This window comes from Salvia hispanica, chromosome 1 (genome assembly GCF_029641045.1).
Source record: "Salvia hispanica isolate PSC_SH4W2 chromosome 1, Shi_PSC_v1, whole genome shotgun sequence".
In the NCBI taxonomy this organism is placed as follows: Eukaryota; Viridiplantae; Streptophyta; class Magnoliopsida; order Lamiales; family Lamiaceae; genus Salvia; species Salvia hispanica.
Window position 1 is genome coordinate 35,754,982 of NC_142692.1, and position 19,948 is coordinate 35,774,929.

The 19,948-nt window shown below is 37.9% G+C and overlaps 2 protein-coding genes across 2 annotated transcripts; both read left to right on the forward strand.

Annotated features, from left to right (window-relative positions):
* Nucleotides 1-1,690: 1,690 nt before the first annotated feature.
* On the forward strand, nt 1,691-2,747 carry LOC148933694 (uncharacterized). The gene is made up of 2 exons (XM_089068040.1): nt 1,691-2,029; nt 2,148-2,747. The coding sequence occupies exons 1-2, from the start codon at nt 1,730-1,732 to the stop codon at nt 2,745-2,747; spliced, it is 900 nt and encodes a 299-aa protein (XP_088924166.1). The 5' UTR covers nt 1,691-1,729.
* Nucleotides 2,748-16,672: 13,925 nt separating this feature from the next.
* On the forward strand, nt 16,673-17,770 carry LOC148933695 (uncharacterized). Its single transcript, XM_089061177.1, has 2 exons — nt 16,673-17,311; nt 17,765-17,770. Exons 1-2 carry the CDS (start codon nt 16,673-16,675, stop codon nt 17,768-17,770), a joined length of 645 nt encoding a protein of 214 aa, XP_088917303.1.
* The last annotated feature ends 2,178 nt before the right edge of the window (nt 17,771-19,948 follow it).

Genomic DNA, 19,948 nt, shown 5'->3' on the forward strand with positions numbered 1-19,948 from the left:
TTGGGCTAACCCATCGGGCTATTCGGGCCTAAAAGCTTTCGAAAATAATCTCTTGTATCAAAATTTTCTTCTATAAATTGATTTTAAATTTTAGATACTTTTTACTTTTTGGTTTAGAATGATATAAAATCTTCAAATTTTCATAGTTTTCTTCAATAATACTTGAAAAGAAGCCTTTCATCTCGATCAGCTACAATATAAATTAAAGCTTGTGTTCGTGTCATTATTATGGCATTGTTCGTAACTAATTCTTTATGAAAATTAAAAATCATATCTTACATGAATCATTATTAAAATGATAAATATATTAAGATTTTGATGGGTTAGTTCTTAATTTTGTCTTGATTGGCTTTGGTAGTGGTAAGACACTAGTGGCAGCAGATGATGGGACATGAAAGCTCATATTGTGGGAATGGAAAAGTGTAGAATGAAGATTGAATAAGACTAATGATTGTGTAGAATGAAGATTGGGGATTCAAAAATATAAAAAACCCCTAAAACTTAATATTTTATAAGTAAAACTCACAACCCATCGGGCCGACCCGCAACCCGTTCGGACCGACCCATTTAACCCGCCAACCCATTCGGGCCAACCCGTTTAATCCGTTTTGTATTCGAGTAATAAAATTACAGCCGTAACCCGCTCATATTACCGGGTTGTTCGGGCCGACCCATGAATTTCAGGTTGAATTGACATCCCTACATACAAATAGGATCTTAATTTCATGTGCCCCGATATGATTATCATTCCACAAGATTATTATCTAAAAAGAATCAAAATAAAATAGTAAAAATAGAAGTGCGGCGATGGTTGACATTTTGAAAGAAAAAGCAAGAAATGATTTTCCATTTACCCTAAGGGCCTGTTCATTTTACACAATATGGGTTTGTCAGATTAAAATCTAAGCCAGAATTGGCACTGTTCATAAATGAAAAATTGAAAGTAATTAGGGTGTTCATGTTTTAACGAAATAAACCAAGAAATGTTACGGCGGAAATTATTATTTTAATCTCACATGGGTTATGAGACCATAATACCCCCGACTCAAATTCTGGAGAAACCAAAATTATTGAGCGGCAAATACTCCAAAATTTGGTGCCTAGACGTCCCGCCAAACCAAAATTATTGAGCGGCAAATACTCCAAATTTGATTGCATTTGGCTGGAAATAAAAGAGGCGCCCATCTACACTGCAGAAACCACACTCATCGAAGAACAATGCAATCGACACAGCGACGGGGTAAAGGTATGCCCGACCTTCTGAATTGATTGTGGGTGTTTTTGCTTAACCTCGACTTTCATTCTGTGAATTGATTGTGGGTCTGTGAATTTGCAAATGTGCATAGTGTATGTTATCTTTCAATTAGACAATGTGAAATTGCTTCCTATAGATCTTGCGAGTTCTGAATGTTTGTTCGTTTGTGGTAGAGTAGTTGTTCGATACGCTGCGTACATGAAAGCATGGTCTGAATTTTGTGCACGAAAGCATAATTTGCTCATCTTGTTGTAGGTATTTGTAGTGAAGGAACACGCCCTTCGGGAGGTCGCTCTACCAGCCTCGGCACTGACTGTATGTATTGTCTATCTAATTGTCTTGCTTTAAAGGTCTATGTGTGGGATTATTGCTACTGCCCTGCTGTATTAGAGTCGACATTGTTCCTATTGTGTTTTTTCATTTGTAGATGAAACTCCTTATCGCAAGTTTCGAAAGGGAGACCGAACTCGCCGGATGTGGGTTGCTAAGGAGGAGGAAATACTAGCGGCAACGTTGATGGAACTCGTGGCTAGGGGCTGGAAATCGGACAACGGTTTCAGATCGGGGTATCTAACTAAGATTGAGGATAGTATCCGTGAGGAGTTCCCCAACTCTGACTTGAAAGGCCAACCTCATATAACTTCAAAGATCGGTGCGTGGAAAAAAAGTTATGGTCTCTTAAGAAACATTCTGTCTCGAAGTGGGGTCGGTTTCAACAACGATGGTCAATACAAAATTGATTGCAGTGATGATCAGTGGGATCAAATTGTTGCGGTACTGAACAACTTATATTCCATTTTCTTACATATTGCTACTCTGTTTTGTTTAAAATAAGTAGTACGCCTCAACTCCTAATCTCATGGTGGAACTCCTAACTTTGATGTGTATACAGGCAGACAATGAGACGAAGTTAATGCGCACAAAGTCGTGGCCACTGTATGACACTTGGAAATTCATCTTCAGCAAAGATCGCGCATCGGGGGGTGGTGCTGAAAACATTGACGCGGCAGCAGCTCGCTTGCGGGCACAAATGCCGTCTGGGAGTGAATGCAATGAAAACGACTATTATCCATCCTTTGAGGATTTTATCCCCAACCCAAACACTCCTGTGGGTGACACTGACTTCCACGACACTAGCTCTGGAAATGTTGGCAAACAAACATCGACTTCCGGAACAAGCCCAAAGAAACGCAAAAAGGTGTCACGCGATGGTGAACTAATGGAGTTTCTTGGCAACCTTCATGCTGAAACAAATACCAGATTGGAGAAGATCTCCAACAGGATAGGGTATGAGTTCGACATGGCCAAGGCAAGAGAAGAGGTGTTTGCTAAGCTAGGTACTGTCGAAGGGCTTACACTTGATCAAACTTATGATTTGTGCAACATCTTGGGAGACAAACCTCAACGACTTGAAGTGTTCAATGGGATGCCCACCAATGCAAGACTTGGGTATCTCCTACGCCTGATTCAGTACGAGCGTGGTGCCGTTTGAATGGGTTATGGTGCTGTTTTTTGGCTTATTATATATCTAGCTATCAAGCATAGTTTGTCTAGTATTTTGGCGTTGCTTGTGAACGGTTTCGTACTTAGCTTTTGGTTTGTTTAGGCACCTGATAACTGCAAAGTCCTGTAGCTCGGTTTTGTGGGTAAGCAGTGACTAAATTATGTTCCTTCTAATGGACAAATGTTTGTTTATGTTAGACGTTTATTCAATCTGAATATCGCCAAAAAATGTTGCTATGTTAATTTCTGTGCGAGGGGGTACACTTTATACCTTCAAGGAGCTAGGTGTTTTAAGTAAATAGATCCATATGGAACCAATTTTTCAGTCAATAGTCCATCATGTGTTAACCGGATAAGCAAAACATCAATAAGGATTATCATAGAGCAGAAGATCAAACGATTACATACATAGTTATATCATAATGAAGCAAATTCATAATACATTGCAACCACATTAGCTTCTGGTCATACATTACAAACTACTAGAGTTGAAGCTAAATTACAAAATACTAAACTTCATGTAAAGGGGAGGTAGGGTGCAACAAAAAGGGTAGTCCAAAGTTGGGATACAGAAAACTTCACACACCTCCTAATGTGCTAGATATAGCTACCTTCCAAACCATAAAGCAGAGTCTAGTTATGGCTTTTTAACCTTATGCGGATACCACCCAATTGGAGAGTTTGAACCGCATGAGCTTCCAAGGGGAGACTTTGTGGTTGACGAACCCGCACGCTGATTGGCTAGTGGTGCTGGTTTTGGCAACATTCTATCCTTCTCGGCACGAGTTCGCAACTGCCCATCTCGATCAACGTCAATGATGTAGACCCCTGGGTGGTTCATGGACTCCTGATCAATGGGATCCACGGGCTCGTCGAACAACTTTCTACGTACTCTTGGACCAAGGAAAACGTTTGGAGAGTTCACCTCGTCCTCATTGTCAACGAGTTTGGTGATGTTCATTTCGTCAGCAGGGAGTACATCTGTGGTGTCCGATATGACCACAACGTCCGGCACTTCTTCCACCTTCACATCATCCATCCCAAATAGACATGCAAGGCTCGCATACATGGGCTCTTCTTTGTAGAAATAAGCTCCCGCAAAGCTGTTGACCTGCATGAAAAAGAGAAGAGATTAGAAATATTATGGTTAACGACAATAAGTAACAGATTTCAAAGCCGGAGACATACCTTCAAGATCGAGTCCCATGATTCATCTGGTGCGAGTACTGCCTTCGCCTCCATACTCCACCACGCACCACTTATGCGTGTTACAGCCTTGAAAGTCCTGTACCGTTTATGGAGTATCTCGACCCTCTCCTTAAGGTCGACTTCCTCAAAGACCACACCCGTCTCGTTCCTTAACTTATCTGCAGCGGCGTGGAGAAACCATGAAGGAAAAAATAGCTTATCCCAGTCGGTCTGTGTCTTGAGGCTGATAAGGCACTCCACAAGTATCCGATCAAATGAATGAGACCATGGAGCTTTGTATAAGAAAGTCTCTTATGAAGGGATATTCATGGTTGGGGGTCAAACGTATGAGGGGAGCTAGTGTGTGTGTGTGGTAATCCAAGAACCATAAGGATGGCATCAATAGTATGACTGGGATTAATGGTGATTGACATATATCTAACCATGATCATCATTACATTGACAGCTTCCTCAATTTATGGTGATTTTCTCGCACAATAATCTATACACGGTTTACATTTTGTGAGCCAACTTTTTGCATTCCCCCATTGAAGACAGTGTACCTCTCTCAAGTGAGTAGGTTTGTAATAAATTAATCTAGAGAGTAACTCCAATAAATGGTGGTGGGAGATAATGTACAATATCTATTGAGCATATTGTTAAAAGAGGGAACTTCTTTTTTGGTCCACGAACTTTGCCAAAGTATCATTTTAGATCCGTGAACTTTGAAAATATCATTTGAGGTCCATCAACTATGAGATAATATCATTTGAAGTACTCTTTCACTATTTCCAAGTTTTTCTAGACGAAAATATCCTCAATACCTTAAAGGGTATATATTTTTAATAAACATATCATATACTCATATTTTTTATAAATATCTTTACAATATATTTTTGACGATTTTTCTAAATATAATTTTATCATACTGTGACATGCAAGTTAAATTGCTTCTTCAATTATTTATATTAAAGAATTTTAAAATTGAATATAGAACTTCTTTAATAATAAAAAATTGAATAAGGATTATTTCTTGCATGTCACAAAATTAAGTGATAATATTGAAGGTCAAATTATATTTAGAAAATTCATCAAAAATATATAGTAAAGATATTTATAAAAAATATGAGTATATCAAAAGTTTATTAAAAATATATACCCTTAAAATGATACCTTGGCAAAGTTCGTGGACAAAAAATAATGTTCCCTCTTGTTAAAATACACAGTCTTCAAAAGAGAATGGTTGTGGTCACAAATTCAAAATAATACAAACATAGTTGCTAACAAACATATTGATAATGAAGACATTGAGCATATTGTTAAACTACACATGCTTCAAAAGAAAATGGTTCTAGTGCCATTGTCAAAATAATTCTTACATATTGCTAACAAAATATAACAAAAGTTTAATGTAGCTTCGAATTTATGCCAACTTCCCAATCAGAAAGCCAATTAGGACCAAACTCAACCCAGTGAACACAATAATAACATTGGCCTTGGTGTTCACAACTTCAAAGCCGGAGACACAAGATGAGCAGTTGGCTTCCTTGGACGAAGCATCAGTCGACTCTGCTGGTTTCATTGGAGTGTCGAGAATATCTCGGTCAGCTTGAATGAGATAAGAAGCATATGTCGCCTCTGCGGGTTTCTCTGGAATGTCGAGATTATCTCGGTCAGCTTGGACGGTATAAGAAGCATCAGTTGCCTCTGTTGGTTTCACTGGAGTATCGAGATTATATCGGGCAGCTTGGACTGTAGAGCTAGTACAAACTTCCACGGCCACCTTGTCATACCATTTGAAAGATCCGGCATGATTCCCATTTAGTGGACACTTCAAATAATGTCGACCGGGATTCATAGCCCTCTCACTGGCACGCTTTAACACCATTTTACCAGAACCACATACACATTCTGGAATATCGCTCATCTTGATCATAGTGCTGAAAGAAGATGCATAGATATATGAAAATGAAGAACCAAAAACAAATCAACAAATAGAAAATGAAGAACCAAAAACAAATCAGCAAAGAGAAAATGAAGAACAAAAAATAAATCAGCAAATTGTATCAAAGCTAAAGCATCGATGTCAACAGATGACAAAAGAAGAGAGGAGTCATTCAATTTTCTAGTTCAAGACAAAGACCAAAGCTAAATTATATAGCAGCACAACCGATACTTTTGGTCTAGAAGTTATTCCACATTTCTAATGCTATGCTATCCCTCAAATCAGTCCACTCTGATGACGGTTCCACGCAATCCACATAGTCTAGTCCAATGTTATCTTCCTCAACAGCGGTGCTAACTCCGTCTAGTTCAATTTCGGCAGGATCGATTTCCATCTCACGCCTAATAAAGTTATGGAGGAGAAAACATGCCATAATCAGACGAATTTGCGTTTTAATGGGATAAAAGGAGGCACTCCGCAGAATTCCCCACCGCATTTTTAATACTCCAAAAGCTCGTTCGATAACATTTCTTGCCTTCGTGTGTCTCATGTTGAAAATTTCTTTTGTGTTCTGCGGCATCTCGGTGCCTGGCCCCCATTCCTTCAAATGATACCTAACCCCCTTGTAAGGAGTTAGAAAGCCACTGCTGTTTGCGTAAGCATTATCGCACAGATAGTAACACCCTGTATTTAAGTACCCAATTTTTAGTTTTGTAATACCACCTTGAGTTGAAAATATATAGTTTCAAGAAGTTGTACTATACCTTGTGGCACTTTCAGCCCACCCTCACGCGATACGGCGTCCCGTAATACATGAGAATCACCGGCTGACCCCTCCCAGCCAGGGAGCAAATACACGAACTGCATGTTACGGTCACACACCGCAAGTGTGTTTGTCGCTATCTGCCCTTTCCTGGATCTATACCTAGGTTTGTCCTCGTTGCTAACCAAAACATTAATGTGGGTGCCGTCAAGAGCACCTAGGCATCCCTACAGTAATAAAATAAATAATGTGTGTGGCAATTAGAAAAGGCAGGGAACTCATGAGGGCGAAACAATTGATATTTTCAACAACAAAGAGACGGTCTTACCTTGAACCATTTCCATCTATGATCCGTGCAATCATTTGGCCCTGGTTTTGGCTTCGAAAGCAGTATAGAATGGAGGCTAAGCACAGCAGCCAGGACGTTATGTACACATCGCGATACAGTTCCCCCCGATCGCCAAAAGTTTTGGCTAACAACACGGTTCTTTTTATGGTGCGCAAGTATAGACAGAAATATAGCAGTCTGTTCTTCAATTCCTAGACTTTTCTTGATTGTGAGACCACCACGACCAGAAAATATACGACACAGCCTTGCGAATGTGTTACGATCCATTCGTAAATTGGCAATGCAAGCCGCATCAGTCCAGTGTACCAGACGATCCAAGTTCTTCAATTGTATTGGCATCTTTCGGATCACACTGCGCCGACGTGCACGCTCCACAACCCGACGTCTTTGCCAAGTAGAACCAGCGCACATGTATTCATGTATAATGGCAGTGGTTTCTACGCGATATATAACCATAATGTCCTCCAACAACATGCTTAGATTCATATAATTTGTAGTGAAGGTTGTCATCTTCACTACACAACCGGATTCAGCGGAGTATGTAAAGTTAAATGAACACATGATAAACATCGATGTCTCAAGTAAACATACTAACGAAAGGCGATGCATACCAACAACATATAATCAAAAAAATTTAACAAACACATGTATAAAAATAAATGAAACTCGCCAGTAGATAAAAAACACACCGAATACAATATAGCTGTTCGTCGACCCTGCTATCGCTGCAATCTAGTTGTAGTGTACAAGTTTTCCGATCCAACCTGTCAGATTCATAAACAAACACGCCGAAGAGCGTCAGAAAATGGATTACAAGTCTTCAATTGAAGAAGGAGGGTGACCGAATATAGGCTCACCGGCGATACCTACCACATTGTATCACACAATCGACAGTGCACGCCGTATGACTATGTCGCCTTTCAACAATTCCAGATTTTGATAGTTCGGCCACAAAGTGTGGTGTAATTTGTATACTGATTCAAATTGGGGAAATTAGGGTTCTCCCGATTTTGTAGTGTGAGGAAATATCAGAATGGGTTGGGGAACCGATTTTGTTATGTTTTCGAGATGTCAATGGGCAAAATAGTAAATGGAACTCTATTTCTAGGCACAATCTTCAAAGCAGAATTGAAAAACCACGTTCTGAAAGAGATTTGATTTAAGGGTAATACTTAGCCCAACAGTGCGGGCCGTCTATTTCTGAGCAGGCTCTCCGGAAATAACCATTGAAACATGAACATCATTTAAGCCCATGAATTGACCCTATTTCTCACCATAACTGGGAACTTAAACACCCCCTAAGAGTGTCCACAGTGGGAGGGCCGCGGCCCTTTGCTCGGAGTCGGTCTAGGTACGGCCCTCACTACCCAGGCGAGGAGGAGTGGTGACCCAGGGGGTGGATGAGAGAAAGCCGAGCTCTCGGCCAGGCCGAGGCCCTTGGGCGCGAGGCGTGGCTCGTCACTGCAGGGGCCGAGAACCGCGGCCCTCCCCCTTTTTGATTTTTTTTTCAAATTTTTTTTATAAATATTACTTCCTCCCTTTTTTTATCATTCTCAATTCTAAACCCTAATTGCAATCTCTATCATTTTCAAACTCTAAAAAATGCAAGGTGGAGATGATTTTCCTGGCAATGGAGACTTGGGATTTGGCAACTTTTCATCTTCCCAACCGTGGAGATCGATTCCCACCCCACCCTCCAAACCACCTGTGGAGTCCGCAATCGCGCCGCCGTGGCAACAGACGGTCCAACACCTGAGTCAGTCCTCCTCTCATCAGCAGAGGAACGTGGGTCGTCCCCAATCGGGGTTCGGCGACTACCGGCCCAATATGGACGCGATCAACAACCCTTTCAGCAATTCTAATCCTCCCAATTCCAATACACCCAATCTCCTCTATCTGAATCTATCACGTGGGAACAACTTATGGGGACACCACAGAGACCTCGACATCCGGTACTGCGGATATGGGGAGAAGAGGCGGTGGTGGTGGGAGAGGCGCTGGCGGCGGCGGGCGAAACGGCGGCGCGGGTGGGCGGCAAAGCCAAGGCAGTGGGCGAGGCGCCGGCCGCGACGGAGAGTAGGGGACCGGTGGAGGCGGCGGGCGAAGTGGTGGGCGAGGCGGTGGAGGCGGACGCGGTGGAGGTGGAGGTGGAGGTGGCGGCGGAGGCCGGCGGGCAACCTTCTACAGCAATGAAGAATCACTTGTTGTAGCCAGAGCCTGGGAGGCGGTCATGACGGATTCTATAATCGGTACGGATCAGACCGACGTTTGCTTCTGGAAGCGCGTTCTAGAAGTGTACAATGGATTCAAACCAGATGGGAGCGTCGAGCGTACACATAGCCAGATCCGGAAGAAGTTCGGAAGGATTACTAAAGCGTTGAAGAGGTTCAGTGGCTTATACGAGACCCAACTCCGCCTTGCTGAGAGCGGCCGCAACGAAGCCGGCGTACGAGCGTTGTCTTTTCAGTTGTTCAATACTGAAAAGTGGCCCAAGTTTACCTACTGGGACGAATACCTCGTTCTGCGTGACTGCCTGAAATTCAGGCCTCATCGACCAGGAGCCTGTCCCTGGGCCGAAGTGTCACGTGCCTTCAACCTGAATGACGATGCTTCGGAGGAGGAGGCCCCCTCCACACTCTCGCGGCGCCCAAGTCCGCAAGGCAAGCGTGCCGCAATCTAGGAAGCTAGAACTGGCTCCCAATTCTCCGCTGCGAGTGCTACAGCAGTGCCCTCAACACCGAGGGCGACGTTGGCTCATACCCTAGTGGTACTGATGATAAAGCAACTTCGGGATAGCTTGGCCTTGTACGAGAAGTCGACTGATGCGGAGACCAAGAGATTCTACTACGACCTCATTATTCGACTGAGGTCGAAGTTGGGGTGGGGCGAAGGGTTGCAAACGAGCGATGCCAGCGGCAGTGGGGGTGGTGCAAGCAGCAGTGGTGGCGGTGGAGGCGGCGGCGGTGAAGAAGATGTGATGGATTCCGATGACGACACCGAGTAGTCGGGCGGTGGCGTCATTTTTTATTTTTTTTTAAATTTCGTTGTATAATTTTACCCTATCTATAATACGATGAAAATTTGGTTTCAATATGTCCTTGTAATTTTTAAAGGATGCATTTTTTTTAAAGTATGCATTTTTTAATTATTATAGGCATGTAATTTTTATTCTAGTAATATTAAAATATAACAAAAATGTATGAAAATAATTTTAATTTTTGAAATATAACAAAAAATGATGGCCCGGAGAATCACCATTATAGTGGTCAAGTATTCATGGGCAAGGCCAAATTTATTGGGCATGTCCAAGAGGGCCACCATCGTGGACACTCTAAGATATGTCACAAATATATGTCACCAATTTTCCTACTAGCATCACTACATTTATGTTCATTTTTAGATATTTACATATACCATCCATGTCGATTCTACTATCATCGAATTCACAATTCCTACTAGCATCACTACATTTATGTTCATTTTAGATATTTACATATACCATCCAGGTCGATTCTACTATCATCGAATTCACAATTTTTGATAGGACAAATACGCTCAATACGAATAGGTAGATATAAATAATCGAACATTGTAAATAAAATTAACGAATAAAAATATATTACTAGGAGTATGTAAGTACTACTACTATATTGCAGGATTAACTCGTTGAACCATTTTAATTGCATTACCACCTTCTTGAATTTTTGTATTTTAATATGTACTACAACTTTAAAATAGAAAATAATCTACTAATGTACTACGCTTGAGTTTTTACGTATTATTTGTCGCACAATACGTATCTCAAATTAAAAGTTAAAGAATAATATGTTACTCGGGCTATATGCACGTCATAAAACTTGTTCGGTGATTAACAACTAGTCGAATACTCCTAAGTTTCAATTTTAATTGAAATTGAAGAGAGATATAGATCACGCGTAGAGCTTTATTAATAAAAAATAAATCGAATACGCCTAAGTTTCAATTTTAATTGAAATTAAAGAGAGACATAGATCACGAGTAGAACTATATTTATAGATGACATGATGTTTTATTCTGACCCATTTTTATTTTATTTTGGATTGTCCACAAAATTAAACACATAACTTGCTATTTTTTATGATGACTTTTTGGATAAAATATTCAAATAGATAAATGTTCAAATAAAATAATGTGAAAAATAGTTTAGGCCCAAAGATAAGGGCAAGAAAGAAACAGAGAGTCGCATTTATAACGAATTCTCACTCTACACCAAACCAACCTCACCCAAGGGGAAGAAATTAATTCGATCTCATTTATTAGATCATCTGTACATTTAAAGTGTCAATGTTTATAATCTATATAGCATTAAAAATAAAATTAATAATATCATTAAACATCTAAAAATTAACATAAATAAAAATGGCATAATTTAAAATAAAAAAAAATACTAATATACATAAATTATAATACAAAACGAAAACAATGAAAAATAAATGATTTTAAAACAAAAAAATACTATTGAAAAAAAAAATTATACTCCATAACTGAATTTGATTTTATAAGTATAAGAAAAATAAAAATACATACAAAAAATAATTTCCTGTTGTTTAAAAAACATGAACTGCCACCAAAATTCAACTTTAAGCATTAACACATTTCTTTTTATTATTCAAATATTGATTATATAAATATGATATTAAAAAAATGGTGAGTTGTGTGGAATCACTAATTCAAACCGCCATGATTTCGCGTGCCAGACTTTAATTGCTTAGCAAAATATTTGTGGACGAACTTACGAAATATATGTGTAATGCCAAATTATGCTTATTTATATTCATGCAACTTCCTTTTCTGTGCCTAACTCCTTGAATGCGGACTTAATAATATGTTCGTTGTCTTTTTTCAGAGGCATATGCATCAATTATATCATGATCTTGAGATTAATACAAAGTTATCACTCTTTGAACTTTTTAATAATACGTATGACTTTAGTTTGTACATTTAGCGATTTATCGCCTTCACTAAATCCCATTTATTATAGTGATAATTTTTTAATTTATTCATCCTTAAAGAAAGAACTACATTGAAAATGTAATTTGAGTATAACTTTTTATAAAGAAACCATGAATTAGGATGCACGCAAAGAACATATAAAATATTCGAAGTCACAAAATAGTGTTACAAAGAAAAACAGAATTAAAGAAGCAAAAGTGTTAGCAATAAAATGAAAAGAAAAACTTATCTCATATAATATAGTCTAATTTTAAGCAATTTTATACATTCGCATAAATATGCACAATCCTTTTAGGTGGCGTAACTCCGGATTATTTATTAGAAACAAATATTAGTTGAATCGCGTTGAATGATAATAGTATCTGTTAGGTTATAAAGTCATAATTACTCAAAAATCTCATAATCTATGGAAATTCATGAGGGCATATGTTTAGCAAATAATTAAGGAAAAATATATTTCATCTGTCCCATAAAATATGTCACACTTAGGGATGACATATGATTTTAAGAGGTTAATTTTGTTTGTGTGTTGAGTGAAAATATTGTTTTTATATTAATGTAAGAGATAATCTTTTTTTTCCAAAAGTAGAAAAATGTGACATCTTTTGTGAGATAAATTAAAAAAAATGTGACATTTATTATGAGACGGAAGGAATATCAATAAGAGTACATGAATCAGAGCACATGAGAGTTTAATTTAATTAAAGGGAAAAGGCATGATCCGCCCTAAGCCCCTAACCTATTGTGATTTCCCCAATGTAATTATCACTAATTAAACATTGCTAACTAAATAAGCACATGCATATTTAGGTAGTAGCATGCATTTATGATCGAGGAGCTAATTAATATAGTCAAACTAATTGCTTTATTTACAATTTACAAAACCAGACAAATAAATGCTAGTTACATGCATTCGTCACTCATCAATCCTAAAATCCTTTTAAATATATTTCATTTAGTTCATGCAATAAGTCGTATATTTTTAGACCATCCTACTATAAGTGCTATTTTCTTTAATGTCAAAAAACATACTGTATCTATATCTTATTTTATCATATGTCTCCTATTTTTTTTTTCTATACTATCTTTATGTGTGCCCAATATTCTAAAAATTACTTTTTCATTCTATTTATTAAATTAGTATTAAAACAATTTCAGAAAAGCTATTTATCACAATATTTAAATGAGTGAACTACAAAAATAATTCATGGACTATGCGTTTATCTCGCAAATGAACCCTTAACTTTAAAAATATCCCCATGCAACCCTGGACTAAGGGTTTATCTCGAAAATGGTCATTTTTCACTATTTCGTGACGAAAATACCCTTTTGGTGGGTTTTAGGGGGTTTGGGCAATTTGGTCTTTTTACATTTTAAATCTGATATTATTTCAAAATTATCATTCTTCTTTCCTTTTGTCATCCTTCACTTTGTTTCTTTATTTCAATATTAGATTTAATTTTATAAAATTAAATTTTAAATTTCAATTTTTAAATATCAATAAATTTTTTTAATTATTAAAATTACTATTAAATAACAAATTAATAGTTTTAATCCATATTTAATAGTGTCTAATGTTTAATCAATAAGGTACGGTGACACCTTAGTTTTAATCATATATATATATATATAGATATATATATATATATAGATATATATATGGGTGCATTATAATGATAACCCCAATTTGTGTGATAACCCTATACCTAAATCTCCACCACACATTTTTAAAATATATGGTCTAGATTTAATCTAACAAAACTATCATTTTATCAAATAAAACTATCATTTTCGGATATATTAAGGGCAAAATTGTCATTTCGTTTTAAAATTTGGTGGGAATGAAGGAAACTTGACTCAAACACTCCATTCAATTTCTTTCACACTCAAACCCTGCATTCGATTTCTCTCACAATCAAACCCTCTGAATCGCGTTTCAAAGCCTTCGAATCGAAGGAAAAATCATCTGATTCTGGAATATGTCGAAGGAAAACGCTCAAGCATCATCGAAGAAAGGTTGGATGAAGTTTATTTCTTATTTCACTTTTGATTTTGCTCGATTTATCATTTTGCTGGAGATTTTCTCGATTTTTTTTTAGATTCTGTAGTTTTTTAGTGTAGATATTTCTTATATTTATACAATATCGTTCATGCATAACAATATTGAGAACAATCTATATATTAGATTTACATTTTGCTGTGTGTGCTACTAGTGTTTGTGTGTGTGTTTTGCTTTGTTTATGTGTGTTTTGCTGTGTGTGTGTGTTGCTATGTGTTTGGATGATCTGTTTAAATGTAGAAAATGTGCTTTTGCTTGATAAAATGATACTTTGGGTGCATAAAATGATAGTTTCTGAAAATGATAAAATGATACTTTGGGTGCATAAAATGATAGTTTCTGAAAATGATAAAATGATACTTTGTGAATAGTGTTTTGTTCTACTTAAGTGACAAGTTATGCCCTCTCTGCTTTTTTGAACTCATTGAAATTTAGAAAATGATAGTTTCAGAAGATAAAATGATAATTGCCCTTGATAAAATGATAGTTTCAGATTATAAAATGATAGTTTCATGGGATAAAATGATACTTTATATTTGTGTGTGTGTGTGTCCTGATACTACTGCTGTTGTGTTTGTGTGTGTTGTTGTGTGTGTCTCTGTGTTTTTGTGTGTGTGTGTGTTGCTATGTGTTTGGATGATCTGTTTAAATGTAGAAATTGTGCTTTTGCTTGATAAAATGATACTTTGGGTGCATAAAATGATAGTTTCTGAAAATGATAAAATGATACTTTGTGAATAGTGTTTTGTTCTACTTAAGTGACAAGTTATGCCCTCTCTGCTTTTTTGAACTCATTGAAATTTAGAAAATGATAGTTTCAGAAGATAAAATGATAATTGCCCTTGATAAAATGATAGTTTCAGATTATAAAATGATAGTTTCATGGGATAAAATGATACTTTATATTTGTGTGTGTGTGTGTCCTGATACTACTGCTGTTGTGTTTGTGTGTGTTGTTGTGTGTGTCTCTGTGTTTTTGTGTGTGTGTGTGTTGCTATGTGTTTGGATGATCTGTTTAAATGTAGAAATTGTGCTTTTGCTTGATAAAATGATACTTTGGGTGCATAAAATGATAGTTTCTGAAAATGATAAAATGATACTTTGTGAATAGTGTTTTGTTCTACTTAAGTGACAAGTTATGCCCTCTCTGCTTTTTTGAACTCATTGAAATTTAGAAAATGATAGTTTCAGAAGATAAAATGATAATTGCCCTTGATAAAATGATAGTTTCATATTATAAAATGATAGTTTCATGGATAAAATGATAGTTTCATGGGATAAAATGATACTTTATATTTGTGTGTGTGTGTGTTGTGTGTTGTTGTGTGTGTCTCTGTGTTTTGTGTGTGTGTGTGTTGCTATGTGTTTGGATGATCTGTTTAAATATAGAAATTGTGCTTTTGCTTGATAAAATGATACTTTGGGTGCATAAAATGATAGTTTCTGAAAATGATAAAATGATACTTTGTGAATAGTGTTTTGTTCTACTTAAGTGACAAGTTATGCCCTCTCTGCTTTTTTGAACTCATTGAAATTTAGAAAATGATAGTTTCAGATTATAAAATGATAGTTTCAGATTATAAAATGATACTTTGACTTTATATAATTACATAAACTGTTTAACACACTGAAATCTTTTGTTTATTAGGAAAGAACATTCGTGATGTTGATGATGATGAACATAGAACATTAGCAGAAGAAGTAGAACATATAAAAAATAAGAAGAAAAGAAAGAATGATGATGCAACTGATGGTAAGACAACTTCAAAGAAGGGCAAGGAAATAGTTGTTCAAGATATTACAGTCATTAAGACAGCAACTTTGGCAGGAAGAAGGAATATTGACTTCTTCGTTGACATGCTTCAATCTCTAAACAAGAATCAAAGAAGAGCTGTTCGAGAGATTGGGTTTGGCGCACTCCTAAACTTCAATATAAGAAGTTTCCCAAGAGCATTGGGGTATTATCTGATCTACAACTTTAACCATAAAAGTTCATCAATTGAGTTGAACAGTGGGGAATCACTGTTTTTAGATGATGAAGATGTTCACATAACTCTTGGGTTCCCGATTGGATCTTTACCTATCAATAAAACCAAATTTCAGAAAAAATATCCACATCAAAACTGAAATTGCTAGATTCTGTAAAGATGGAGAGAAAAAAATGGTGCCAAAGTATGTTGTAGAGCAGATGGAGAGAGACAAAGAAGGTGGTGAGTTGTTTAAATGGACTTTTATGGTTCTCATGGAGTATGCCTTGATTAAAACTCCTGCTGATGGAAATATCACGCCAAAAATTTTAGATTACATAGCTGATGTTGAGAAGATCAAACAATACAACTGGTGTAACTATGTCATATCTAGATTTCATGAAACACAAAAGAGGAGGAAAACCAACACAACAAAGATATTTACCGGGCCAATTATCTTTGTAGTGGTAAGAATATATTTGTTTTGCATTGTCTATGAATCTATTTACAGAAAAACTAATAATTAGTTTTTGTTTAATGTAGGCTTGTTACATGGACATAATTGTCTATGAAAAAAAAATGGTGCCAAGATGTTATCCAACAGTTAAAGGATGGACTGCCGAACTGTTGAAAGAAAGACAAAGAGCAGAAATGGATAATTCAGCTTTTGGTCTGGGTCATAAGTATGAACGATATAAAAAGCAGTCACATGAAGAAAATGATGAAAATGACGAAGATGATGAATCTCAAAATGTAGAAGTTTTGAAGACAAATGATCATGATGAAGTGGGGACAACCAGTGAATGGGAGAATTTCATAAATGAATGGAAGGAAGCTGCCAAGAATGTTAAAGCCTCAATGTTGAAGATTGTTGATGTCCTTGAAGCAGCGCCGGATAAACTCAGGAATCTCAATAGCTTTAAGATAATCTGTGATACAACGAGAAATGCAATGGGATTGAGAGAGGAAGGTGTGCAGCATGTTATAGAATGTCAGAATACAATGACACAGGCTATAAACAACGATGAAACTGATGATCCTGAATGGATTGATATCATGATTGAGTTAACTAAAGCTGCTGAGAGGACATATATACTGAAAAATAGGAATGAGTTCCCTACCTTCACTCTGATACCTGAATGTGACAACAGTCCTAATGAGAATCAAGAATTTAATCGGGAAAGGGATATGGAGAAGGAAAAAGATGATGAGGTGCAAAACGAGCAAGAGAAACAGAATGAAAGTGAAAAGGAAATGGCTGATAAAGCAGTTCAAAAAGAAAAGGAAAAAGTTTCAAAGAAAGAAGTTCAGAATGAAGAAAATGAGGTAACTTTTAAAAATGATAGTTTAAGTACATAAAATGATTATTTATATGGTTAAAATGATATAGGTTTGATGATGTTTTTTTGTGGTTCTGTTTTATTTGAAAAATGATACTTTTGCATGATAAAATGATAGTTTCGGGGGAATAAAATGATATTCTGTTCTATAAAATGATACTTTTCGTCCATAAAATGAGGGTTATTAGGTTATCACCATAAATATGGGTTATGATATGATCACATCCCTTACAGAACAACATACCTATATGTCACGACCGCACTTTGCTAAGGATAGCAAAAGCGGGTAAATCGCGACTAATGGGGGGATTAAAGAAACGGGGAAAGAACTTGTGAATATGCCCGAAGGCCAAGTCGATCATATCATAGGATAGAAGCCAAATGTACCCTTACATGGTCTTAGAATTAGAATAATCATTACATCAATAAATCAGAGTTCGAAGGTGAGATTCTAAGATGTCTCACCTCACAAAAGAGCAGCGGAATAAGTCCATACTAGACGACTTCGTGTATGAAGACACGAATCGTGAAAAGATCCACTTGATTGTTTAGTAGCATCGACTCCGATCATTTCTCCATCCTCTTGACGTTCAACCTGCACATTTATAAATACATGCAGGGCTCAGTACAGGAGTACTCAGTGGACACATGCCGAAAATAAAACATACAATATATAGTTGTCATCCATCCACAGTATCGCACAGGGGTTTTTCTTAAAAGGCCCGAGCATACTAAATTCTCTTGTGATCTTAAAAGTCCGACTGCAGTCTAAGTTCTTTTGGATCCTCGTCTTATCTGAAAATCGTGTACCGTGAAGGTGGCCACCTTCAGCGGACACATCGCCGGCCAACAGCCGATGGCTCACGGCTCTCGTGCACATTATTCCGAACAGGATTTGCGGTCCTATTGGGAACCGAATTCGTTAAACTCGGGCTGGCATCGCCAAAACCCACAGGCATCTAGCCCCTAGCAGATAGGCCTCAAAATAAACATTTTATGGCATGACAACAACTTTGAAATAATCACTGCTTCATTTTGAGAAAATGATTTTTCATAACTTCAAAAGTATTTGCTTTATATCCACACTATAGTGCTGGATATTAAAAGAAAGCCCACCTGATATGCTTATGTCTCAACTCAATTACTCGCTTTGGCCTCACTCGCCCTCGAGCAATTTATCCCTTGAAAATAAATAGCGTAGCACGCTAATCAATACTTGAATTAATTCTCTTTAGAAAGAATGCATGCATCCTATTGGATAGCACCTATATCTCAGTCTCGGCCTATAGGATTTTTCTTAATCCTGCCTCGGCTTTACTACTCTGCAGAGTTTATTTATTCTCTTTACTAACCTTGGAGAAATTCTATTTTCTCTAACTTAAATATTCGGGCACTTATTTACAAGAATAGGAATTCTTGGAAAGTCTCTTCAAAAAATCCTTCTCTTCGGGTTTTTCTTAAGGCCGCCCATGGCGTCGCGGGGCGACGCCGGTCGGCTTTCGCGTCTCCCACCTTAATACTTTCCTTTCTCGAAGTTTAAATAATTTATTTAGACATTTATTTCTCGACTTGTGAGCTCCAACCCAAATATTTTCCACCTCCGAAAACTTAGTAATTATTTGGGAATTAATATATTGCTCCACCTCAAATCCTTAAATAAATTCCAACTCTTCATAATTAATTTCTTGGCTCAAAGCCCACTGCATTCACTTACTTAAATACTAGAGCCCAACTTAATTAAATTAAAGCCTCTTCTTACTGGCCCAACTCCTCAATTGCTTAACTTGGCCCAACTCCTTAATTTACCTATCTCGGCCCAATCAACTCAAGTGGCCCAACAAGATAGAAATGGGAACCCAAAATAATCTTCTCCCATCGCCATTCCTTGAAATCGAAAATGGAGAACCGACAGCGGCGGCTTCCTCCCTCTCGCCCGATTCTCGGCGAAGTCGCCGTCCCCTGCGTCGCCGGCGCGCCTCCTCACCGGTTCACATCTCAATCCTCAACGATCCGCCATCCCTTCACTTTCCCCCAAATTTTCGAGGAGCGGAGGAGTAGTGGTGCTCTGGTTTCAAATTCGGCTTCTCCGGCGGTTCATGCCAAACGCCGGCACCGCCGTCGTCGCCGTCGCCACGCCGCGCAGCTCCGGCGTGCAGAGGCGCTGCCCGCGTCGCCTCCCGCGGCAGGGTCGCCGATCGATGGGGAAAGGCATCGCCTTTCGTCCTCCGCCAAGCGTGGAACCCGAACCTAGCATCACCCCCGCCGTCAGCCGTGGCGAGTGACGCCGCCGGTCGATCCTCCCTCGCTGCGCCGGCGCTTGCTTCCTCGCCGGTCCGCCTCCCCGTCTAAGCTAAGTCACCCTTCCCTTTCCCCTTTACTCATTCCTTTGAGTTATGGCAGTGAGTGCTTGATGGGAAACTTGATGGGGCATTTGTTGTTTTCATAGATTAATTCTTGATAGCTTATGGAATTGGTGATTTGTTGTTGTTCTTGCGATACATGTTGTTGGTTCATGACTGCTTTAGCTACTGCCTTGATGTTCTCCTATGAATCTAAGTTCTCATGACTTGCTCAAGCTATTGTGCAA